At 42.7% G+C, this 27059-nt stretch overlaps 1 protein-coding gene across 1 annotated transcript in view; it reads left to right on the top strand.

The window, feature by feature from the left end:
- The window catches only part of adcy5 (adenylate cyclase 5), a 365757-nt gene that overhangs the window by 170641 nt on the left and 168057 nt on the right, over nt 1-27059 (top strand). The window contains 1 exon segment of the mRNA XM_034185849.1: nt 8309-8436. Coding sequence (XP_034041740.1) covers nt 8309-8436 — 128 coding nt within the window.

A 27059-nucleotide genomic window follows, 5' to 3' on the forward strand; every position in this document is an offset into this window, starting at 1 on the left:
GCTCTACAGTGTTCAGTTTGATGCAGTATGCCGAAGAGGAACAGTGACGCAAAGTCAGCAAAGTATCGTTCCACAGTTCCTGCTGAAGCTCCTTAGGATGCTCCTGCAGGTGTTCCACCTGCTGTTGTAACTGATGAGTGGGAGAACGAGTCTAAGCAACCAGAGAAGCGAGAGGAGACTCATGTGCAGCCAGACATCGCTGCACCTCCTCCAGTCCAGCGGAGGAAGAAGCACGCGCACAATTAAACCCTGCTGCACCGCATTCAGTTTGATTGCTGACACCAAGTCGGCTAAAAGTCTCATTTCAGTGCTCTTCAGCGCGCTCCTGCAGGTGTTCCACCTGCTGCATGTGCCTGATGTTTGGGAAAACGCGCAAGACAAAAGCCGCATGAAGCCACACATCTGGCTCTGTCTGTCTCCTCCTCCTCCTCTCTGTGCCACTCCATGGCAGAGAGCCCAACTATGCATGCAGTCACAAAGTTCTTCTGAAAAATTGGAGCGATTTGAATTCGGTTGGATGAATATGGATGTGTGTGTGGAGACAATTCACCTCATTCATAATGTGACAAAACTTAACGATGCGCTGTTACGCGCAATAGCGTGCAACAACTCGGAACATTATTCTTGACCGTGCATAATGGTTCCTGATAATTCCCCAGCAACATGTGCCATTAATTGCAAGGTGTGGTAACAGGTTGCAACAGTTCCTGAGGACACCTGATGCCTCTGCCCCAAATCATCACATTCGTGATCAGCGGCCAAGAATGTGTACTTCATGGCATTCGTGACTTGTCGTCATTATGTGTAAATGCAGCATAACATTGATCTCGACGGTTTAACCAAAACGTGCCTGGAGCCACTACTGGAGCAGTGTGTGTCTGCATCCTGCTCTGCATCCCAAGACTTGGCACTGAGTCCTAGAAAAGCTGCAAAGAGAAGCGTGCGATCCACCTGCTCTGGTTGCTTGTCCAGAACAAAAGAGGGATCATCTCCTTCATCATCAGAATCCTCACTGTCTGGTTCAGACTCACTGCTGCGTCTTGCTCCAATTAAAAAAACTGAAGCGCTTGCTCAACATTCATAAGACGCCTCATTTTTTAACCAAAAAAAACAAAAAAATACCACCACACTAACCAAACACAATAAATACTCCACCAAAATAATACACCCTCCAAACACGCTAAATATTTTTCAAATCTCTCAAATACAAAAACTCTAATCGCTGTCTGTACACCCAAAATGCATACTCAGTGTTTTTCGTGCATCGTTGCGTTTGTAGATTTGCTTGCAGCTGTGTATGTTTGCTTTTAATGTATGCGTACTGTCGTGTGCAGCCATTGCCACACTCCTGCCTACGGTTTCTTTTTTTTTTTTTCTTTTTTTTTTTCTTTTTTTTGCATTGCAGAAATGTGGTCCATTCTCAAAACGGTAAAGCAAACGGCACTCAGGTTTTCAGATGTACAGCAGGACACACTGCTTCCTTGTCAGGGCTGAGAACATCAGATCACAAAGTTCATAGGCCTTCTGTGCCCCTCCCCCAAAAAAGTAGAAAATATATCCATTTAACTCACAAGCAAACTTAAAGCTTCCCGTCTCTTGTTTCAGCATTGAGAGTGAGACAGAGGGAGAGAGAGAGAGAGAGACAGCGCTGTTTCTGTTCACCAATCAAAGCTGTTCACACGCGAATGTCCTCTGCTGCTGAAACCTTTTTAGCGCTTGATGCTCAAAGTCACATTTCTGTAAACTGCCGCCTTGTTTGCACAAACGTAGGCGCAGTTCACTCTGACAGATCACCGTAGATGACAGGAAATATTAATACGTCGTGTCGGCCCTCAGCAGCTCTACGGCAATGAGACTTTGATCCGTAAACTGAAATCCATAAAATATACTGAATCCATACACTGAATATATATCATGAATGATCTTCACATTTTGCGAGACCCACGTTCACTTTTTGTGAGACCTGCTTTCACGCTTTGGAAGATATTTTTCAGTATTCACGTTTTGCAATTAACGGTTTGCAGATAATTCATGATTTTCAGCTGATTCACGTTTTGGGGGTTAACAACATGTCCAAAAGCAATCCAACTCAAGCTAAAGGAGATGTGCCTCGAGGTGTGTTTGTGTGTGTGTGTGTGTGTGTGTGTGTGTGTGTGTGTGTGTGTGTGTGTGTGTGTGTGTGTGTGTGTGTGTGTGTGTGTGTGTGTGTGTGTGTGCGCACACTGAAACATTGAAATTGTTTCAGCAGCCGCACTGATTTAGTTTCCATCTCATTTTTTTTTATATCAAATGTTCTTAAAAACAACAGGCGGCAGTTCAACCGTTATGCTTGCAAGGTCTGAAACTGCTTCATCTGGGGCACTGTCTACATATTTATAGTTTCCTGTTCTTTTCCAAAAGCTGTGTTACTTTTGGTATTGTTTTGCGTTGAGTATGTCATCTGTTTGGGAAAGCTGAAATGAGATCATCAATGTTAATGAGTGAAACTGTCATTGTGACATTATAAACCACATGCTGGTAACACTTACACAAACGCATTCTTTTTTCCTTTTACGCCCTTTTTGAACTGTGTTCCAGACACTAATTTAACTTTCACAAGACACAACACAGACTTTTTTGCACATACTTGAGGCTAATTTATGCTTCATGTCGTAAGTACTTAAAATTGTTCATGCATTTCAAATGAATTAAGCATCACTGTCAGCATTCTTCCACGCCTCCTTTAAGGCCCATTCACACATAAAATGATTGAAGCCGACTGGTGCGTGAAGGAGGAATCGCATGACACTCGATCAGCGCCGCCTTGAACACCTCGTACATCTGTCACCATAACCATTCACACACATCACATGCACGCTACAGTCACGTGCCACTCGTGCCAGTAAACCATTCGGCTGGCAGGCAGGATGAGGTCGCATTGTCAGCTGATTGTGGTCGCAGCATCACATGGCATGTCGTACGCAGCTTGGACATACCGTGCCACGGCATGATATGCTGCAAGAAATCATCTGCCATGTTGCACTGTGGCAGAATGGAGCGATTGATGCAGCCTTCACACCAGCGGCCGAAAATTGGCCAGTGCTGTGCGAGTGCCCATTCGACCACCTCTCAGCCGCTGTCAGCCAGAGTCCAGGTGCCACCCACTAACATCCAACACCACTCGCGAAGCACTTAGAAAAGGTGGGGCTATTTGTGTAGCAGGCACGACAGTAGAGGGCAGGCGACCACATTCAAGCTGGCTGTACGAATGGCCCCACAATGTCTAAGTGCGCCACGAGTGTGCCGTTACCAAGCAACACATATGTCATGCAAGTGTGCCCCCCCCCCCGCAACACATGTTCACCACCATGAACTAACATTGTCAGTTGCAGCTGAGATCAGAGTGCGATCGGTGTCTAGCGCAGCATCCATCTGGATGGCTGTAATGTCCAGCTGGAACAGGTGACCACTGTGTACTCACAACTCAGCTGGAGAACACATATTGTGTCATGAACAACACTCCGTGCAATGCACATGTGTGAGCGGGCTGTCATGCTCTCATCACATGCTGATAATTACATACAAACAAGATCGCCTGGGGACCAGCCAGCAACGTCTGAGCGCGCATAGCACGGTGTGAACTTTGTTATTAGCCGGCCAGCCAGGCTAATGAACCTTCCACCACATAAACTGTAGTCTACCTGACAGACAGAAGGAGTGGAAAATAAATAAAACATGGGGAAATGCGTGAACCCATTCATTTCTGATTGCTTTGCACCTAGGCTGCACCTCTCAACTGATCGCCGGCCAGCAACTCAGTGTACAGCTGGAAATGACAGCAGCTCAGTGTACACGACGTGTTAAATTAAAAACACAGAGAACACAGCCAGGACAAATATATAAATAAATACTACAATAACTACATACATAATTACATAACAAATACATCAAATAAATAATCACAGAACAAAGGAACAGCGAGTGACACTTTGTTCTGTGAGCTGATCGCAAAGGTGGGAGTGTCCGTGACAGCAGTAGCTGTTGGGATCTGTGGACCTGCAAGTCACAGCTGGAGAACACATATCGTGTTATGCAGGTTATGAGCTTACAACACTCCACCGTGATGCGCATGCATGGGCATGCTGTTGTCACATGGAAATACACAAAAACACATAATGCCTTTGCAGTGGACAGGTGCGACCGTGTCAGCACGCACATCGGCAGGCTGGCCCATGTGAAAAGAACCATCTGATCATGTGAACATTCAAGGGGCAATCTGAGTGTCACGTTCACCACTTGAACAATGGTCCTTCAACGCGCCCCTCACTGGACAAGCGGTGCCGGCTGGACATGCAGGGCCGACTGGATACACAGGGCCGGCCGGACACACGGCGCCAGCAGATGTGGACATGATAAAAACGCATTGCTTCATTCTTGTCAGTTGATGACTTTATATCTATGACCATGGGTCATATACAGAGGAACAGAAGGATCATGCTTGTATTGTCCGCTCTATAAGAGGGAATAATTATTAGAATTTTTTTGTTGTTGTTGTTTGGGTTTTTTTGGTGTGTGTGTTTTTTTCCCTTGCAGCAGCAGTGTGATGTCACACTTTCCAGGTGCTCGCTCTGTGTACGTGCACATGCACGAGCATGCACGAATCTGTCGCCGCGGTGTCGTTTATGCCTGTCCGACCGTGTGTCCCTCCCGACAGCAGGTGGAGTGTTTCACGGTTCCACAATTGGTTATTTTTTCACGGTTGTTCGGCTGTTCTTGCTTCTTTTGCCCAACTTCGTGTTATGTGTGAATGGGTCATTACATTGGCATGGATATGAAGCAAAACATCCGTTACAGAGCACTAGACAGGTCAAAGGTTTCTGACATCATCAAACATCCTGCCGGTCAAAGGTCAAAGAAGTCATAATATTGTTTGTACTGCAAAAGAGTCAACATCAGTGTACACTGAGGTGGTCTGTGCCACCATTAAATCCATCACAACAAGATCAAACTGTTCTGCCATTGTTCCGTTTCTTCATTAAATACATTGGATCATTAAAGTCTGAATTATTTTTTCCCCAGATAAATCAATATATGATAGAATAACGTCTTTATATGTTACTACGTTGTGCTTTTTTTTCAATACAATTGGAAATATCTGCTGCAGTGTATCTATGTGCAATACTATTCAATTTTGAATCATGTACGAGGTCTGTCCATAAAGTCTTTTTTATTTTTTTTCAAAAACTATATGGATTTCATTCATATGTTTTTACATCAGACATGCTTGAACCCTTGTGCGCATGCGTGGGTTTTTCCACGCATGTCGGTGACGTCATTCGCCTGTGAGCATGCCTTGTGGAATGAGTGGTCTCGCCCCCCTCGTCGGATTTTCATTGTCTGGAAATGGCGGAATGAAAATGACTTTTTTTCCATCAGAATTTTTTCAGAAGCTGTTACAGACTGGCACCTGGAAACCATTCGAAAAATTTATCTGGCTTTCGGTGAAAATTTTACGGGCTTCACAGAGAATAAGGACTTTAACTACAGCTTTAAGGACCCCTTTAAGGACGGTCGGTGCGCCGCGCTCTGAGCTGCGACGTCGCGGCACAAACCACTGGATCATTTCTAAGCTGATGGCTCTGTGGATACGAGACCGTCGAGTGCTCTTTCTCTGGTTATCACAAGAGCTGGACATCAGCCATTTTCCGGCAGATTTTACTTTTAACAAGAGATTTTGTCATGGAAAGCCGCGCGGAGGCTTTGCGCGTCACGACCGATTCGCTGATGAAGCGAGACAAAGGAACACCTCCGTTTCGGAGTGTTAGAGGACAAGTTGGGACATGTCCAGCTCTCCACAAGTTCTCTTATAGTCACTCGACTGGTAAGCACTGAAAGCCGAGATAGCCATGGTCATAAAGAAAGTCATGAAGTCATTACTTGTTAAAGTTAAAGGACTACTCGGCTCAATAGAGCTCTGACTCTTTGTCAGCCTGGCTACAGTGCTGAAAAGAAACCTGGGGTTGATGCCGTGGATGAGTTATTCACGTCATCAGGAGAGTCGTCAAGGGAGCCATCGGGAGAGGCTTCCATCCCATCACTAGGAGAGTGCTAACTAGAACACAATAGGTGCTAATTAAAGCTATTGTTTAGTCACTAGCCTATAGCAGTCGGCCTCTCGGTAGGAGGGGTCTGGTTAGGTTAAAAACTCCAGCTTTTGTTGGCTTCTGGTTTATTCTTCTCCACAAGAGTCAAGACAGAAGTCAGACTACCAGAGCAAGAATTTTAGCTGAGGAAGCTTCTGTGATTTGAAGCGAAACGTCCTCACGTCAAGCAACCCAGTCCAGTCGAAGATTCAAGCTTCTCTACTATCCCCTGTGGAGAGCTACTTCTGTTATGTAAACAAGGAAGTCTCAGAACACCTCAGGGGAGGGGCTGACTTGGCTAGCCACATTCTTGTGTTTGCATATTTGCCTGCTTAGCTGAAAGGGCTGCTGATTTGTGCTTAGGTGGATAAATAACTTTATCCTGGGGGAGAGATGAAATTTTGTTTTCTGAATTGTATTGAAATGTACCAAAAAACACACCAAAACAAAACTTTGTTTTCTGGATTTTATTGAAATGTACCAAAATGTACCAAAAAACACACCAGAAAACCAAAATCACTCACAATGACTAACAGTCCCCACACTGTTATTATGTCATTATGTCCACATGATGACAGCAAGCAGACACACATGCGTCACAGTGGGCAGTTGTTAGTCCATGTCTATCCAAACACAGTACATGTTGTCCAGCTGGAACATCCAGAACGACAGATCTTTCAGCCGCTGTGGTGCACAAATAGTTGTAGCAATAGGTGCACTAGGCAGCTGTAATTTTACACGTTTTGCACACAACTCCTGCTTCATACACAGCCCTTTCAGCTAAGCAGGCAAGTGACTCCAAGATCCCCTGTGGAGAGCTACTTCTGTTATGTAAACAAGGAAGTCTCAGAACACACAGACAGCAAATATGCAAACACAAGAATGTGGCTAGCCAAGTCAGCTAGCCAGGGTCATTTGACTCTCCATGGGCTTTATGCAAACACAAGAATGTGGCTAGCCAAGTCAGCTAGCCAGAGTCATTTGACTCTCCGTGGGCTTTACAGGTAGAAGAGAAAAGCTTGGACCTCCGAGTGTTAACATCCTGGTGTAAATAAGGTATCACCACATGTGTAGAACTCAAAAAGAATGATAAGTTTAGTTCTCATTAAAAAACAACTGCAATGTGGTAAAATGTATTCATAAATATGAAAAAACAGGCTCTTAATAATTATTAACTATCGCATGCTGTATTTTTATCTTTCTCAAGATTTGTTTTTGCATAAGTTTGAAAAAACAACAGATCATAAGTTTAGGATAAATTACTTATCATGAATTTAATTTTCGAAGTGGCACTAATGACAACACTCATACTGAACATAATTTCGCTTGCATAAACTGATTTTGGAGATCAAGCAATAATTGCAGATGGGCTTTCTGAGGTCCCAGATAGCTTTTCTGATTTCCGTTTCTAACGTTCAGAATTTAGTAAATTAGCATATGGTCCATTGATACTTATGTGTAGACACTAGTCTCTAGAGCAGACCTGGGCAAACTGCGGCCCGGGGGCCACATGCGGCCCTTTGCATGTCTCTGTCCGGCCCTCATGAGGTCTGTGATTATTATTACATATATTATAGGTATATTTAAATATTTACATATTATTATTACAATAATAAAAATGACCTATAAAAGCTATTAAATAGGTCATTTTTTGTAAAATTTGTAATGGGAGACAGTCGCGTTATCGATGGTGTGGCCCTTGGGCATAATTCAGGTTCCCTATGTGGCCCCTTGTAAAAATTAATTGCCCACCCCTGCTCTAGAGGCAACTATTTTTGGTTTCAAATCTGGGCAAATGCAGTCCCAGAAAATTTGAATGTGACAAACAAGAAACAGGTGTTGGAAACAAGTCAATGCTGCTAAAAATACAAACTTGCAGAAACAAAGATACTATTCTGACATGGTTTTGCACATAAGACTGACATGGTTTGCACATAAGACTGGCATAGCATGTTTCAAGTACACACGTATATGTCAGAAGGTGGGGGGACAGACCACATTCTGTCCCCCCCGTTGAAAAGGTGGGGGGGACATGTCCCCCCTATCCCCCACCAAATTGCGCCCATGAATGGCCTTAATATAAAGTAAATAGTTTGTACAGTTAAAAGTCATTGCAAGAACAACCATAGTATATTTTCACTCATGTTTGCGCTCTCGTTTCTGAGTTGCTTGTTCCTTGCTGGCAGGAGAACCACTGTTTACGAATCAAGATCCTCGGAGACTGCTACTACTGCGTGTCTGGGCTGCCAGAGGCGAGGGCTGACCACGCCCACTGCTGTGTGGAGATGGGGCTGGACATGATCGAGGCCATCTCGTAAGTGGACCATTTGTGGGAGTGTCAATGATAAACACTTACACTAGATACATTTATAAAGTCTACACAAAAACTGTTCACAAGTCATTTTACCTCTGTCAACAAGGTTCAGGATATATTGGGTTGTTAGCAGAATCACTCATGTTCAGCATGATGGGGACCTGGAAAAACAGTCAGAACTAGAAAATCAAGAAAATTTTTTCTTTCCAACATTGAGAAACAGGATGTTTTTGACAATGACAGAGGAACTAACTCTTCTTCCTTTGGAACACAAAACGTAGGGCCCCTTCACACAAAGCACGAATATCAATCAGGGCGAATCACGGTGAAACAAACTGCACAAAAGCATCGAGCTGACATCGGGAGGAACACATAGTCGGGCAGGTCTGAACAATCCCGCTGCGACGGTTTTGTGCATGTGCACAAGCGTGCACAAAACCGTCGCAGCAGGAACACAAGTGCAAGCAGCTGGAGCATGTGGAACCACATTGCACAGCTGCTGTGGAAAAAAAAAAATACAGTACATGCCACCCACGGGATTCAAACCTGCAATTAACAAAAGCTCTGATTGCCAGACTGAAACTTTACCACTGCCCTACCATGGCTGTACTATAAAATGTGCGTAAAATGCCTGAAATCAACATGGAGATAAACGTATTTAAAAAACACTGCATTTTATTGAATCCCTGTTATTGAGCGGACACCCACCCAGAAGCGAACATTTGCAAACATCAAACAAACGTTCATAGAATGTTTGTTTACTGTTCAGCAAGTTTGCGAACGTTTATATAATGTTTGCTTCCATGCAAACATTAGACAAACATGTAAGGAAACATTTGCAAAAATCAATCAAATGTTCATAGAATGTATGCTTAATGTTCAACATTCACATAATGTTCATGTATGTGTAAAGCTTACCTCTAAATAAAAGTGTGTGTGTATATATATATATATATATATATATGTGTGTGTGTGTGTGTGTGTGTAAAATTTCACATTATAGGATAACATTAAATATAATTTATGGCATACAGAAAGTTAATGTTGGACTCCATTTAAATTATGTGTGCAAACATAGGTAGAATGAACAATAGGAAATAATTTAAGCACTCTACCATGGTAATCAAGAATTTGTCCATTTATGATTTATTCAGGCCTACTGAATATACTGTATAATTTCAAGATTACTGTAGTAAACTGACAGAGCTAACTCCGAAACATGTCTTGGTGCAACTTGCATAAACATGCACTCTGTTAATTAGAATATTAATTTTTGCAAAATAATTTACATCACTACAGACTGTGATTGTCAGCTACCAAAATATGTTTTTTATGGAAACAGATTGCAATGGCAGCTTATTATCCAGAAGTTCCACAGACCTGAGTTACATACATTTTGCCAAATTTAAAAAAAAGCCTATCTTTAGCATTTTTGTAAATAAGGAAAAATACATTAAAGTTATTAAAAATTGATTTACAAAATTATGTCTTCAACATGCATGAGCAGGAAGCATTGACATTTAAATAAAACAGCTCATAGAAATAATATTTTTTACTGGTCACTTCACAACTCCAAACATGTTTTGAAACAAACATGCTGAACATGAGATGAATGTAGCAGTCACACACGTTACAGTGGCAGAAATCAACTCGATTTCACATTTCCAGAATGAACATTTGTCCAGGGTTTAGTGTTTCGCTCAGGCCTCATTTGAGGATGACTTCATGTCACAGTCGAACAGTGTTTGGTGGGAATTGTTACCACATAATTGTTACAACATATTTCTTGCTTTCTGATTCCTTTAATATCAGCTGCTTAATTCATGTTTGCAGTGAGGCATGCTATTATAATTATCCAGGGTAAAACATGTACATTGTACACAATATAATTGTAAGACCTGGATACAATCATTTCTGTATGTAAAATGCAACATACTCATTCTGGTAAAAAATAAATAAATAAATAAATAAAAAAGCATCAGTGATCATTGTGTATAATTTCCTGTAATCACATTATACATTCAAGTATTGCCAATTAAGTTAACAAATTTCTAGCATGAGTGTTTGGTTCCTTCGTGGTTAAAGGTAAAGCCAGAGCAGGTTTATCAGCTCAGAGAAATGCTGTCTCACAAAACTACTGTAATAATTGGGTCAGAACGTCTGAAACACTATAGTGCTTTATTTTAAAACATGTTTGACCAATATTATCAGAGGATACAATTCAAATGAATTCATTTTATTTGAAGTAGTTTGTGTACATAGATCTATTTACTATTAAATTTTGTTAACAATATGCTTGCTGCTTCACAGTTGCTTGCAGTGCTGCTCACGAACCAGTTGGTGGCAGTAGAGCACCGAGTTGGGTTAAAACCCGCTGTTTAACAGCAGAAGAAGAAGAAGACGACGACTTAGCTGAGTTGTAGCACTCAACTCCGTTCTGTTTTAGCAAATAAAATTTTGTGTTCCACAAGTTAATTTGCCTGTTCAGTCTCTATACTATGATTAAGAGACCACTGACAGCAGAAGAGGAGGACTAACTCTGGACGCTCGTCGACTGGGATTCCTCACAAAGAACCACTACATAGCTACCATCAGGTAGCAGCTAGCTTCAAATGGCTGGGCCTTTGTGTCGTGATATCGACGCTGTGACTATCAAAAGAAGGTAACGGAACCTGATGTGAGCACAAATTCGTTTTAGCCAGAAATAACAAAACTTGCTTGAAGCTTGATTATGCCAGCCATGGATTAATGGGAACCAAACCAACACATTTTTGACTAGCATGGAGCTAACGTTAGCCACAGAGAGGCACAGGCCTAATTAATATTTTGACTAATACATGACTAAAATATATACTCTTTTATTAGGCGTTGACACATTTGAAATTTAAGTAATGTCAGTGCCCAGAAAGAGACTTTATGAAGATAAGCTTGTGATAATATTTTTGGATTATTGCTTGTTTCCCCCCCAACAGCAACCACGCCGGCTGCCATAAGAGTTGTTGAATCAGTGAATCCTCCATCTGATCAGTGGGTTGAGCGTGTGCCTGCATTAGATTCACATCAGCCCGATTATGCAGAGGTTTGTACTATAATGGTTAAATAAGATTGTATAGTGTCTTGTGCCAGTAGATTCTAAAATTCATGTTCAGCAAGCAAAATATTCAAACATTTCTGGCAAGAAATACTCTGTTCTATTTGGGATATAATTTGAAAATAGAGTAAAATCTGTCAGTAATGAAGATGTATATGCTAACTTTCCTTCCTTAAAGAAATAATTTACAGGCCCTGTTACTCAATAAACATATTTATTTATTGCTGATATAAAGTTTCAGAATTTCTTTTATAAAAAAATTCTGTGTCCCTTGCATAATGTTTCATTTGCATAGTGTGTGCATACTGTGTATGGTACCATACACTTGAAACATAAGGACTTCTGTGCTGTACTACTGAGGTTTCCACCTTATCTGGGGTGGAAAAACTGACCTGTGCCAACAAAAACATTTATTTTTGGAGATTCTTTTGGAATAGACCTGAGTAAGCACCAGAATGCATTTGAGATTTCACATTTTTCTGGGGGACAACCACCAGACCCCGCCAGAGCCTTGTCAAGATCTTTCAAGTTTTTTTTTTCCATAGCTCACTTTCATCACTCAGTTCATTCACAGATTTGTCCGTGCTCATGATGAAAGGTCAACAGCATTGGCTTAATCATTTGTGAAGCATAGGATTTAATAAAAAAGTGGGAACTTCTGTATTAAGGTTGTAACGTGGATCTATATACATTTTGTGTTCTAGGAGAAGCAGAATGACATCATTCACAGTATTGAACAGCTGAATGACAAAGTTGATGCACTGCATCCTTGGGCCATCCCTGAAAGTGTCGGTTCCCAGACATACCAGGAGAGAGAACAATGTGGACGCTGCTGACACGATTATCCGAAGGGTGGCCAGCTAAACCAGAAATGTGTGCTTGAACCAATTACAAGCAGTGCCTGGAAGTAATGGGGCTTCCAGTAAAGTCACTCAAAGAAGTGAGTTAATGTGTTATCTGTTTGTTAGATCCTCTTCACTTCAATAAAGTTTTGCCTTTTTTTTTTTTTTTTTACAGTGCATTTATAAACATGCTGTATCTATGGAAACTAGTAACTAAATGGCCTTTCACATAGCATGCTTTATACGCATCAGGCAACAACTCCCAATGTGTCGTCAGTCACATTGTGTCAGCGCCTCCCTACGCCCTGACGCGGCGCATGCAGCAGGGGGGCGGAGATTTTCACTCTGATTTTTTTTTTTTTTTTTTTCCAGAGGAAAGCTGAATGATCGCCATGTTGTATATGTGTCGTTGAACCAAGAAAAAGCTTTAATATAGCAATTTGATTTCACAATCAAATTAATTTTTGGGTTAAACATTTGCAAGGATTTTTCTTCAGAAAACTGCTCTGTATAAACGAGCAGTCCTGTGACACGTTTCTGTTTTGTAGAGATCAGTGGTTTCTGCCACGAGTCTTCCATGTTTTGACCCAACACGTTTCTATTGGACAGTGCAAAGCTTTGTCACAGTTCAGAGCGCCAAAAGTTGGATTGGGTTGAACTTTGAACGTCATTCTGTGGACAAGCAGGAATGCGCACACTCCCCGCAGAAGCATCTGTTTAGCACAGCTTTTGACGCAACCCTTCTAACGCCTGTAAAAAGCTACGTGTTTCATTGAAAATAATGCTTTTTAGACCGATTTGTGATGCCTCTGACGCTTCCAAAGCATGCAGTGTGAAAGGCCCTTTACACAAATAGCGGTGGGTGGGTACAGAGGATTAATCATTTTTGTCTGATCTGCTTTCACCTGTGTGGTATACCTCACTGATAACTAACCTGAGAAAAATTCTGCAAGCAAATAAACAGCTTGTTAAAAATATAGGGCCTGTCCAATAAGGAGTTGAGTTGAATACCAGTTATGACCACGCCGCTCAAATTATACAGTATCTGAACAGGAAAGTATATATAATTGTGTATGACTAACAATGGAAATGTTCAACTTGCAGCTCAAGAGTGCTGATGACAGACTTGATGGCGAGGACAAGTGAACCAGGCACCAGAGGAATGCCCTAATCAATGCCTTGACTGCATACACCACTGGAATGGAACAAGGGAAGAATACGGTAACGTGCATTGTCAGGGGCTACTTGTACACTACGGCTACTGTTTATCTTTGGCAGTGCTTCAGCAGTCAGGGCAAGTCAGGAACTGTCAAAGGCAGCCTTGCCAGGGACGTGCCACAAATTTACAGAGTTGTTATGGAGGCTGCAATAAATATCACATCAATGGACAGTACTACCATCATTTCTACAATTGTGCCATAATCCGAAGATGTCCTATCCAAGCAGAAGAAGTATAGACAGGACCATCCTGAACTTCTTCCTGACCCAGATTATAGGTTTGAGAAGCTAACAGTCTTGCAAATCTGTCTTTTTTTTTGGGGTGGGGGGACACCCAGTCACAGTAGAGAGGCACCGTGACATCTGGTCTCTCTCTGGCTACTAATGCAACATGGCAGAATCCGCTCCAAAACAGATTAATTTCCATGTAAATCTAAATGTCTATCATATATTATGTAAAAGCTACTGAAAAACACTTCGAAAACGGAAAACGCTGTTTTCACAACCTGATAACACAAGACATCTCGCAGACATCAGTGTGCACGCACATCCTGCAGTCGAAGGTAACTTCCACATTTTTCAGAAGCTCATGCATGTGCACACGCATGATCTCCTTTGGATGCCATTAAAATGTCATTGAGTTTATCCTACAACACCAATATAAACATACAGAGGTGAATATACGAGGTCTGTGATAAAAGTAACGGACCTTATTATTTTTTTCAAAAACCATATGGATTTGAATCACGTGTGATTACATCAGACATGCTTGAACCCTCGTGGGCATGCCAGAGTTTTTTCCACGCCTGTCGGTTACGTCATTCGCCTGTAGGCAGTCTTTGAGTGAGGAGTGGCCCACCCTCTCGTCGTTTTTTCATTGTTTAGTAATGGCTCAGAGACTGTTGCTTTGTTTGATAAAAAATTTTTCAAAAATTGTAAGGCACAACTGAGTGGACACCATTCGATAAATTCAGCTGGTTTTCGTTAAAATTTTAACGGCTGATGAGAGATTTTGGTCTGGTAGTGTCGCCGTAAGGACGGCCCACGGCGCCTGACGGCGATCTGCGCTTCGAGGCGGCAGCATCTTGCCATTTCAAGTTGAAAACTTCCACATTTCAGGCTCTGTTGACCCAGTAAGTCGTCAGAGAACAGAGAACTTTCAGAAGAAGTCGGCATGAGGAGTTTATTCGGACATTCCATTAACGGACATTTTGTAATGAAAGAACGTGCGGGCAGAGTCGCATGTCGGGCCGGACCCGACCGCGGGGGGTCGCGACAGGAAAAACACCTCCGTTGGAAACCTTAACGGACAAGTTGGAACATGCCCAAGCTGTTAAACAATGTCTGTTACTCACTTGTTGAAAGCCATCAAAAGCCGCCTGAATTTTACAAATGGTTTTCAACACGGAGGTGTTTTTCCTGTCGCGGCGCACACGCAAATTCGCCGAGTCGTTTGCGTGACGACTCGGCGAACTTGCGCGCACGTCTTTCATTACAAAATGTCCTTAAACAGTGGAATGTCCGCATAAAGTCCTCATGCCGGCCTCTTCTGAATCTTCTGTTCTCTCACGATGTCCTGGGTGAATTAAGCCTTAAATTAGGATGTTTTCAGGTCGAAACAGGCCGACGACGGCGCCTGGAAGCATTGCGCGACGTCCCGCTCCGTGGGAAGTCCTTAACAGCGACAGAAACACCCCATAATCTCTCATCAGCCGTTAAACTTTTCATCGAAAACCAGCTTAATTTCTCGAGTAGTGTCCACTTGGATATTCCTCACAGGTCCAGAAAAAATGTTGATAAAGCAACGCGCGCCGTCCGCAGCGGCTATTCAGACAGAGATTCCGACGGGCGGGGTGGAGCACTCCTCACTCAAGGCCTGCCCACAGGCGAATGACGTCACCGACGCGTGAAAAAACTCACGCATGCGCACGAGGGTTCAAGCATGTCTGACGTAAAAACATATGAATCAAATCCATTTTGTGAAAAAAATAAAAAGGACCGCTTTTTTCATCACAGACCTCGTATTAGTGATACACAGATAACACAATAAACGGCATGCGCATATATATATATATATATATTACACTTTGCACTGGGATACCAATTAATTATTATGAAGACAATCCTCATACGGCTGAGGGTATTTTAGCATTCTGTTTATATTTCATAATATCAAAGCTTATGAGCAGATTAGCAGCAGCATTTAATTTGCATTGTACATGGAATATTTTTGATAAAATTTAATTTTACTTCCAGAGAAATTTTTTCTCTGGTGATCAAACATTAATTTAAATATTTTTTTTTTTATTATTTTTGTATATTTTTTCTTTATCATATGAATTTCCTCAGGAAATTTTATTGTAATGTGTTTGTGTTAAAACTGTTCAATTTTGCTTTAAAAATTGTGTTCAATTATATTGTCGTATCTTACTGTCATACTGAGTCTTCAAATCTGTGATTAAAAACTTTATATTTTTTCATAGGAATTTTCTCAGGGAATTTATTGTTTGTTTTAAAACTGTACACAGTTTTGCTCTTAAATATCATAAAGTATTATTTATTTATTTATATTGAATTTATTTTTGCTCCTAAAATGTGTAGTTGGTTGTAGATCAATAGATGAATTTTTTTTAGGTTTCATTATTATTTCTCGAAGATTTATTCTTATTTTGTCTGAACATCTTTTGGAGTAGTGTCGGTGGTATGCCATGTAAGAAATCTTTTGTAAAGTTGAAAATTTTTCATTTTATGTGCTTTTTTATTTTTGAGCATGATGTTTAATTCTGTAAAGATGAATTCTATCATTAAATCTGTAAGTGATTTCAAAAGTTTCTGCATTATTGATTTTATATGTGAATTCCATAAATACATTGCAAGTTACTATTTGAATAAAACCTGTTGAATTTTAAAACAAAGTTTGTTTTACGTCATTTTAAGTTCTCAATGGGGAAAAATCACAAAAAATTAGATATACTCAACAAAAATATAAATGCAACACTTTTGGTTTTGCTCTCATTTTGTATGAGGTGAACTCAAAGATCTAAAACTTTTTCCACATACAAAATATCACCATTTCCCTCGAATATTGTTCACAAACCAGTCTAAATATGTGATAGTGAGCACTTCTCCTTTGCTGAGATAATCCATCCCACCTCACAGGTGTGCCATATCAAGATGCTGATTAGACACTATGATTAGTGCACAGGTGTGCCTTAGATTGTCCACAATGAAAGGCCACTCTGAAAGGTGCAGTTTTGTTTTATTGGGGGGATACTAGTCAGTATCTGGTGTGACCACCATTTGCCTCATGCAGTGCAACACATCTTCGCATAGAGTTGATCAGGTTGTCAATTGTGGCCTGTGGAATGTTGGTCCACTCCTCTTCAATGGCTGTGCGAAGTTGCTGGATATTGGCAGGAACTGGTACACGCTGTCGTATACGCCGGTCCAGAGCATCCCAAACATGCTCAATGAGTATGCCGGCCATGCAAGAACTGGGACATTTTCAGCTTCCAAGAATTGTGTACAGATCCTTGCAACATGGGGCCGTGCATTATCCTGCTGCAACATGAGGTGATGTTCTTCGATGTATGGCACAACAATGGGCCTCAAGATCTCGTCACGGTATCTCTGTGCATTCAAAATGCCATCAATAAAATGCACGTGTTCTTCGTCCATAACAGACGCCTGCCCATACCATAACCCCACCGCCACCATGGGCCACTCGATCCACAACATTGACATCAGAAAACCGCTCACCCACACAACGCCACACGCTGTCTGCCATCTGCCCTGGACAGTGTGAACCGGGATTCATCCGTGAAGAGAACACCTCTCCAACGTGCCAAACGCCAGCGAATGTGAGCATTTGCCCACTCAAGTAGGTTGCGACTACGAACTGGAGTCAGGTCGAGACCCCGATGAGGACGACGAGCATGCAGATGAGTTTCCCTGAGACAGTTTCTGACAGTTTGTGCAGAAATTCTTTGGTTATGCAAACCGATTGTTTCAGCAGCTGTCCGAGTGGCTGGTCTCAGACGATCTTGGAGGTGAACATGCTGGATGTGGAGGTCCTGGGCTGATGTGGTTACACGTGGTCTGCGGTTGTGAGGCTGGTTGGATGTACTTGCCAAATTCTCTGAAACGCCTTGGAGACGGATTATGGTAGAGAGAAATGAAACATTCAATACACGAGCAACAGCCTCTGGTTGACATTCCTGCTGTCAGCATGCCAATTGCACGCTCCCTCAAATCTTGCGACATCTGTGGCATTGTGCTGTGTGATAAAACTGCACCTTTCAGAGTGGCCTTTTATTGTGGGCAGTCTAAGGCACACGTGCACTAATCATAGTGTCTAATCAGCATCTTGGTATGGCACACCTGTGAGGTGGGATGGATTATCTCAGCAAAGGAGAAGTGCTCACTATCACAGATTTAGACTGGTTTGTGAACAATATTTGAGGGAAATGGTGATATTGTGTATGTGGAAAAAGTTTTAGATCTTTGAGTTCATCTCATACAAAATGGGAGCAAAACCAAAAGTGTTGCATTTATATTTTTGTTGAGTATATGAACCATCTGTTCCTCTGTAGATGACCCATGGTCATAGACGTAGAGTCATGAAATGACGTGACGGAAGCAGTGCGCTCTTATTATGTCCACATCTGCTGTCCTGGCATGTCCAGCTGGCCCCACGCGCATGTCCGGCCCGACACACATGTCCTTTGTACAGCGCGCCGCCGGAGAGCTGTCATGTGGAACAGGGCTCACGTGGGTGATGTGACGTTCAGTTTGCCCGCTGCGAGTTATGATCTGTTGGTCCATTTCACCTGGGGCAGCCTGTCAATGTGCGCCCTGTGCACTTGCTCGCTGCAGCTCGTCGCAACAGTGATATATGTTTTTCAACAACTGCTGCTGTCGGTGGACATGCCCCGTCAGTTCAGCGCACACTGCAAATGTCACTCTGTTTCTGTTATGTGATTTTTTTTTTTTTTAGTTATTGTTATGTAATTGTGTATGTAGGTAGTGTAGTACTTATTAATATACCTGTCCTGGCTGTGGTCTCTGTGTTCATTTGTGTCTCTGGTCAGCAGTTGGGAGGCGCCTCCCCGTGCTGTGTGGGCTCAGATGTGGTTGTCCGGCCCTGCATCTGATCAGGTCTGTACATACATATAAGCATTTTATGCAAGTGTGCCCCCCCCCCCCGCACGGCACATGTGTAGGGGGGAGTCGGGGGGCGGAAAACATACATATGCCACGTGTTTCGGGGGAGAGCAGGGGGGAGGCGACACATGCAGACATGCGTGACACATGCACATGCTTTTTGCACTGCCACACTTGTGGGGGTGCTAAGACAAATTTCACATCTAGCTGGAAAGTGACCATCTGCTCACTGTTTTCGTGCTAAGAGCGCGAATGGCCACACATTTTCTAAGTGTCAATCGTAGCGGTGTTGGATGTTCGTGTGTGTCACCTGGAATTTGGCCCACACCTGCCACGAGAGGGATCGAATGGGCTCTCACAGGGCACTCTCTGTCTTTCAGCCGCTGGTGTGTGCGAATAGTTGTAGCGACACGTGTACAAGGCGTTAGAAGCAGCTCTGATTTTTCACGAATGGCATGCAGTTCCTCCTTTGTGCACTAGTTAAATCATGTTATGTGTGAACGGACCCTTAAGATCCTCTTATGAAGCCAACAGCTTCCATGTGACCTGTTATCATTGATGTAATAATCTAGATTGTGTAATCTATTATCTGCTTTTTTGTTTTGTTTTTGTTATACCAAATTATGAACTTTTGCGCTAGTGGCTAATAAACAGGAAGACTTTATGTTTTTGCTTGTTTAAAAGTGATCTTGGCATCAAATGCGTTGTTGACCGCTGACCTTGATAGCTAGCAATCTTTGTTAAATTGTAGCTCGCTAACTGTGGTGCACTAGAGTTAAGTTAATTAAGTTAAGTTAATTAAAGAGAATATATTTGAACTATTGCTTTCACTTTTGTGACTGCCTGTAAACTATGCACATGTTGTTTTTGGAACAGATTAGCATTCTATTCTGAGCATGAATATTACAGGGGCCTTGGGAGTATGACCAACCAGCCTACACGTGTTTTGTGGACTTGGAAAAGTTGTGAGAATGGATCCCCCAAGGTGTCCTGTAGGGGGTGATGCAGCAGTATGGGGATATTAGGACTGCTGCAAATATCCAGGAGGGACTCGGAGTTGAGCCACTGCTTCTTCATAATGAAAGGAGCCCTCTGAGGATGTTTGGGCATGTGATGTGGATGCCCCATGGTTGTCTTACTCACCTCCAACTGCGAGGAGACCTTGGGGAAGACCCAGGACACACTGAAAAGTTTATATCTCGCACCTGGCTTTGGATCACCTCGGAATCCCCTAGGAAGTGTTGGAGGACTAGGATAGGGAAGTGTCAACTGAGCTGCTTGATCTGCTGCCACTGTGATCCACCAGACCCAGACAAGTGGAAGAAAATGAATGAATGAATGAATAATATAGCTAGCTAACATGATACATTCCATTAGTTAAATCATGATAGCCTGAGACTCTAAAGCACTGTGACTCTTCACTCCACCTGAAGAAGGTGTGGATTCGCCTTCATAATCGACTGTGAAGAATCTAGTATGAAATACACATAGTGGCCTGTATGTTAACTAAATGTTTTCCCAGTTGGATGATGCCATGATGTTGTTTTTATATAGTTTTTGGACTGATGCACTGATGCATTTGTTGAACCCGTCATTGCTGTAGAACAAAGCTCTGCCTTTGAAATATGTCATATTTACAAACTAGTCATACAGTAAGCATCTTTCCTCTGGGTTCAGCCGTGTCTCCCCCATACCATTTCATCTTTTGTGTTGATGCATTTGAATCGGGAATATGAACAAAAAATCTCAGGAATGTTTCAGTTTGAGAGAAAAAGGTGAAAGAAACCCTTTGAGAAAATGTGTTAAAATTGCAGGCAGTCTTAGTGAGTCAAAGTCCCACAGCGACATGTTTCAGTAATCCTGACTGTTGCCTGCCCTAGGTCGCCCCAGGGCATAAGATGGGACCCATCATGGGGTATCCAACCTTCCATACTTGCATGAGAAAGGATACAGACTAGGCAGGAGCACCAATGGGTGAGGAGGAACAACCATTTGAGGTGTCATATGCAAACAGTTTAAATTTCAAATTTGTAGGATTGTTGAAAGTGAATTGAAGTACCTCAGTTTCAATTTCAATTTATTTTAATTTATGTACCGCCAAATCACAACAGAGTTGCCTCAAGGCACTTCACACAAGTAAGGTCTAATCTTACTAACCGCCAGAGCAACAGTGGTAAGGAAAAACTCCCTCTGAGGAAGAAACCTCAAGCAGACCAGACTCAAAGGGGTGACCCTCTGCTTGAGCCATGCTACAGACATAAATTACAGAAACAGTTCACAATTCCTGTGCACCAACTCTGCACTCTCAAATCCAAAACGCAGCTTTGTTTTTATGCAGCGCTTCTCTGCATATTTAATTCAAATTAAATAAATAAAACGAGACAGCCATCCAGACCAGTCTTGTCGGTAGTGAAGTTTTCCCCTTAAATCTGTGTTAACTCCGATCATACGCTCCACTCCAGCGGGAGGCGATCCATGTGTATGTGTGTATGCGTTAGCATGTGTGCGTTTAGAGTCCAGAACACAGATGGCCCCCTTCTCACCCTCCACAGTCTCCTCTTCTTCAGCGGGGGTATAGATTAAACCTGTCTCTTTTTTGTGTCTTTTAAACTTCTTTTATGTCACAGTCAAACCCGGCACCTGATGGTTGTTAACCCCCAAAACACGAATCAGCTGCAACTCATGACTTATCCGCAAACCATAAATTGCAAAACATTGATAGTGAAAAAATTTATCCCAAAACGTGAATGCAGGTGTCACAAAACGTGAATTTCTTTATAATTTGGTGTATGTGCTTGGCTGAGGAGCCAGTGGTGCAATCTACGGGATTATGACTGTGCACCTTTCAGTTTTATTCCACCATGGGGCTTCATGCCACCTCTGGACTAGCACGTACGGTGGGTGGGTGAACAATCTTGGTTGGTGAATTCTGATTCATGATGAATGGAAGAGTCAGCATTGGACGATCAAAAAGTGACATCGCTATGAATGCTTGGCCGCCACAAGCCAACTGGTTTGGTCGCATCTTATATTCTGGTATTACTTGGTTTTATCAGGCTGGATGTTGGAATTGCTGGACACAAATGCACAGCTTGAACAAACAGCTCTGGTTTTTAGAAGGCTTACACAATGCATGACAAACTGGCGAGGAACTAACACACCTAGTGAGCTTATATAACCCCAGGTGATAATCAGCAAATCAGAACCAGGTGTGCATGGAAAGCACCAGAACAGGGGCATGGCCAGAGAGAGGGAAACGCCAATCACCAAGAACCACGAGAAAGACAAGAGAAGCAGAGACAGACAGACCCAAGCAGAAAAACCCTGCAAGAGAATAAATAAACAAATCCCAGTGAAATACGAAAAACAACAGACAGACCAAAAGAGAGAAATAAAAACAGATAACCAAACAAAACTCAAACCCTGACAGTGCCGCACCCCCCCATGGCTGACCACGGATGACCCAGGCAAATCAGGATGGGAGGAGTGAAACTCACAGATCACAGCAGGGTCGAGAATAAAATGTGAGGAAATCCATGACCGCTCCTCAGTGCCAAAGCTCTCGCAGTCGACGAGATATTGAAAGCCACGTCCACGGTGGTGAGAGTCCAGGAGCCGCTGCACAGAAAACACTGGGCCACCATCCACACACACGGAGGGAGGCGGGGGAACGGCTGGATGGCACAAAGGGCTGGATCTGACTGGTTTAATATGGCTAATGTGGAATGTTGGATGGATGGGCATGGACCTAGGAAGACGTAGACGAACAGACACAGGGTTAACAATCTTTGAGACCGGGAAGGGACCAACAAACCTAGGAGCTAGCTTCTTGGGCAGATCTTTCAGTGGGAGAGCCAAACCTTCTGACCAGGTGCATACAGAGGCACAGGAGTCCATTTTCGGTCTGCTGCTGATTTGTAGGATTTAGATGAACGTAGCAGTGCTCTTCTTGCCTGCTCCCAGGTTCATCAGCATTAGGAGAGTGTGGCTAAGTGCTGATTGGATGGACGCGGGTGAAGCTCTGAGGCAGGAAACAAAGAGGGTCGATGACTAAAAACAACATGATATGGTGAGTATCCAGTAGAAGCTGACGGTAGGTGGTTATTAGCAAGTTCTGTCCTTGAAAGCTGTGAAGACCATGTGGCCAAGTGTTGTGAGGCAAGTATATGGAGTCCCTTTTCAAGTTCTTGGTTAAGTCTCTCTGATTGTCCATTGGGCTGTGGATGGTAGCCCAACATGAGACTGGCAATGTCTGCAAGGAGACAGCAGAATTCCCTCCAGAAATTGAAAATAAACTGGGAACCCCAGTCAGACACAGTATCTTGAGGAAATCCATGAATTTTAAGACATGAGTTAGCATTACCTCGGCTGTTTTCTTTTGCTGAAGGCAGTTTAGGTTTGGGAACAAAATGAACCATCTTTGACAACCGATCAACAACCAGTACAGTAGTATTGCCCTTAGAGGGTGGCAGACCAGTGACAAAATCTACAGTAATGGTGACCAGGGTGGGCACAGGCATGGCAGTAGATGACCTACAGGAGGACAGTTAGAGGATTTATGCATTGCACAGATTTGACAACATTGATATACTTCCATAACATCTTTAGATAAACCTGGCCACCAGAATCTTTGCTGTATTACAAACATGATGTTCCTAGTACCTGGGCAGCTGTCGTGAGCTCACCTGATCACAACCCCCCTGAGAGCAGCTGGAACAAACAATTGGACCTTGAATTCAATTTCCCAGGTTAATACTGAGATGAAGCACGATGCTGTAGGATGGCACTCTGATCAGATGGAGTGTCCACCGGATTGCCCTGGTGAATAACGCGTCTGGTTTCCTGTTTTAGAGCCCGGCGATAGGAGAGAACAAAATCCGAAGGGCTGAAAAGACTACCTAGCCTGATGAGAGTTGAGTTGCCTTAACCAGTTCACAGATATTCTGACTTCTTGTGGTCGGTGTAAACTTAATACGGCATCTGTAGTTACGCTCAGCTGCGGTCAACTTTTTTGAAAGATAGGCACATGAAGGCAATGTATTATCAGATGGGTTTTCCTGGGAGAGCACCGCTCCTCCACCAACATTACAAGCATCAACTTCCACCACAAACTGTTGTGTGGTCAGGGAGGAACAACACGGGGGCCCCAGTAAAGCGTTCCTTTAGGACCCTAAATGCCTCATCACGCTCTGGCGTGCAGATAAACGGCCGGAGAGGAGACGTGATATTGTGCAGAGGAGCGTCAACTTCCTTCTGTGAAGTCAGCTCCGCCCAGTCACGCACGCCTGCTGCTTTATCTGGGTCCATTTGAATCTATCCCTCAGAAATGACAAAGCCCAAGAATGAAACCGTAGATTTCTGAAATTCACATTTTTCGGCTTTGTCAAAGAGATTATGGCATAGTAATGTTTGCACATTGGTACATACATTGCAGGTGTGAGTTTCTGGGTCCCAACCCAGAAACTCACACTGAGAAACTTTCTTAACTAAATTTTGAAAGACTGCAAGAGTGTTGGTAAGACCAAAAGGAATGACTAGCTATTCGTAATGGCTGGAAGGGGTATTAATAGTGGTTTTCCATTCATCACCCTGCTTTATTCTGACCAGATGGTAAGCATTACACAGATCTAGTTTAGTGAAAATCTTAGCTCCGTCTAATAGCTCAAATGCTGAGGAAATGAGTGGCAAAGGACAGTGATTTTTGACAGTAATATCATTAAGCCCACTGCAATCTATACACGGGCGCAGCGTATTGTCCTTTTCTCCATGAAAAACAACCCCGCCTCTGCGGGCGAAGATGATGGTCTCATCAAGCCTGCTGCCAGAGACTCGTGAATGTACTCATTCATAGTTGCGTTTGGGTGCCGATAGAGAAAATAGCTTTCCCCGAGTTGGGCTTGCTCCAGGGAGAAGCTTGATGGCAGTCGTACACCTGGTGAGGAGGCAGTGATTTGGCTTTACTTTTGCTGAATACTAGAGCCAGATCATGATAACATGTCGGGACCCCCATGAGATCGGGGTTAGAACTTGTCAGAGAACGAGCAGGTTTTAACAGTGATTTTATAGACAGAGCCCCAAGAAATGATTTCCCCCTTAGACCAATTGAAATTCGGACGGTGATGTTGGAACTAGGGATATGTATCGAGAACCGGTTCCTTTTGGGTATCGTTAAGAAATGATTCGATCCACCGACATCAATAACCTTTTTACTTAACAATTCCCTTATCGGTCCTTCAGAGTGGCTGTTGTTTTTGGGGGTGTTTGTCAGGAAAATGATCATTTCTCTACACTGATTACAGACCCTGCAGCGGGTCTGTAATCAACTTTTCTGCAGCGCGGCTTTGCTTTGAACCTTGAACCAATCGAAGCAGTGATTCGCAGATCGAAGCAGTGCTTCAATCATTACTTCGTTGATTAATTTTTTTCTTTCACTTTCCCTCGCTAAAACCCTAAAGAGCATATGGCTGTGAGTATTATTTACCTTTTTTATGTCAAACCGACCTGTTATGGTCTTCTGAAACAGTTGATAGATGTATTTTATAACAAAAATGGGACCGATGCTAACACATTAGCATGCCTATGGCATTTTCAATGTTAAAATTAGCATTAAGCAGTTGCAGCTGTCAAGCGTTTGTAGTCAAATGTATTACAGATTGTAATATTTTTTTAATTTATTTTTGTTTATAATATATATATAAATAATATATAAAATAATAGCAAGCACAACAATAATAGTAATAATAACTAATCTAATGATTATAGACAATTTTAGAGAAAGAGACAAAAAGAACCTGAATAAAAACAGAAAATATAAAACCAACTAACAATGAACATACATACATACATACATACATACAGAAATAAATAAGCGTTTCCTGTGAACACCTAGTGACTCTTACACCTCCATTTCATCCCTGTCTCATTTAAGTTTAATGACTGTTTCGGTCAGACCATATTTTCAATGTGTTAATTTCTTCAGTGATTTCTACCCGAGACCTATCTGCCAAACTAGAAAACTGCTGCATCCTAGTAAGAGCAGAATACTACTGGAATGAATCTGAATAAGGAAAGTTGGGGGTTTTTTTCTCACTAAATGGATGCTGCACTCACTGCAGTTTATTGTCTGAAATTGTCCCAGATTGCATTTCAGAGCTTCTAGAATTCAAACATTTCCATGCATGTGGTGTTGGGGGGTAATTTTGGGTTTCAGCTTTTTTTTTGTTTTTCACCACTTTCATCCCTGAATATGTGAAATCGTGAGTCACTTTTGTGCGGATTAAAGTCACTAACTGGGACTCCTGTCTTGTTGCGAGAAAGAAATGAGAATCCTCCTCCGTTCTGTTCACACAGCTCCAAATGCTGCATGGCTGTCTGACGAGTCAAGTTAGAACGATAAGAGTCCAGTTGGAATTAATAACTTCAAACAAAACACCGTTTTGTTTATTTTTATTTATGTCCAGAGATCAAGGATACAGTGACCAATTTCATATTTATTTGTTGTGTGTTGGGGGGTTTGGCTGGATGTTTTTGTGTTGTTTTCTTTTCTTTGCTCTCCAGGTGGTATGCAAACTGGTTTTTGTCTGTGGAGACGGTGCTGGCAGAAGAATCCTTCACCCTCATCAACATTATTGGCTGCACTTGTGGAGGATGTCCACGTGCAGGCCTAATGACTCGCAGCACCTGTGGATGATGCTCACGTGCAGACTTAAGGACTTCAGCTGAAGCAGATAATTAGATGGCGTTCTGCATTTAAGCCATGAGTGGTTCAAGCAGAATTGCCGGGAACTCGACCTTGTGACACTCATTTGTGAGACGCTGAGGACCGCGCCTGGGTTTGACACATCGTGCCTGTGAAGGAGGACGGGTGAGGGACACATGCTGTCAGCACACATCAGAGGTGATTGATTGTCTGAATAAGTGTTAATAGTAATTTGGTATTTTGTTACGCAGTATATTTGAACATTGATGAGAATTGTGCAGCTCGCTTCTCACGGCCGTGGCGTGCGGACTGATGATCCTCCACCTGTTGTGAGAAGCTGCTCATTTACATAAAGCTTAAATTCAGACCTGAATGTGTTGCTGATAGTGTGTGCCGTTGAAGGATATTAGTTGTAGCTGTTGACTTACCTCACCTCTTCTATCCTTCACAGAGTCAGTTTGTCGTGTCCACCTGGGGGGTGTTTGGCGGTGAATGTGAGTCCAGGAGTGCCGGGCTTCGATCCCTTTGGGCGCTGGAGAGCGCGCCGTCCTTCACTCCGCCAGACAAACCATATCTTATGTTGTACACAAGTATTGCACAGAAAGGGAAA

Source organism: Thalassophryne amazonica, chromosome 14 (genome assembly GCF_902500255.1).
Source record: "Thalassophryne amazonica chromosome 14, fThaAma1.1, whole genome shotgun sequence".
In the NCBI taxonomy this organism is placed as follows: Eukaryota; Metazoa; Chordata; class Actinopteri; order Batrachoidiformes; family Batrachoididae; genus Thalassophryne; species Thalassophryne amazonica.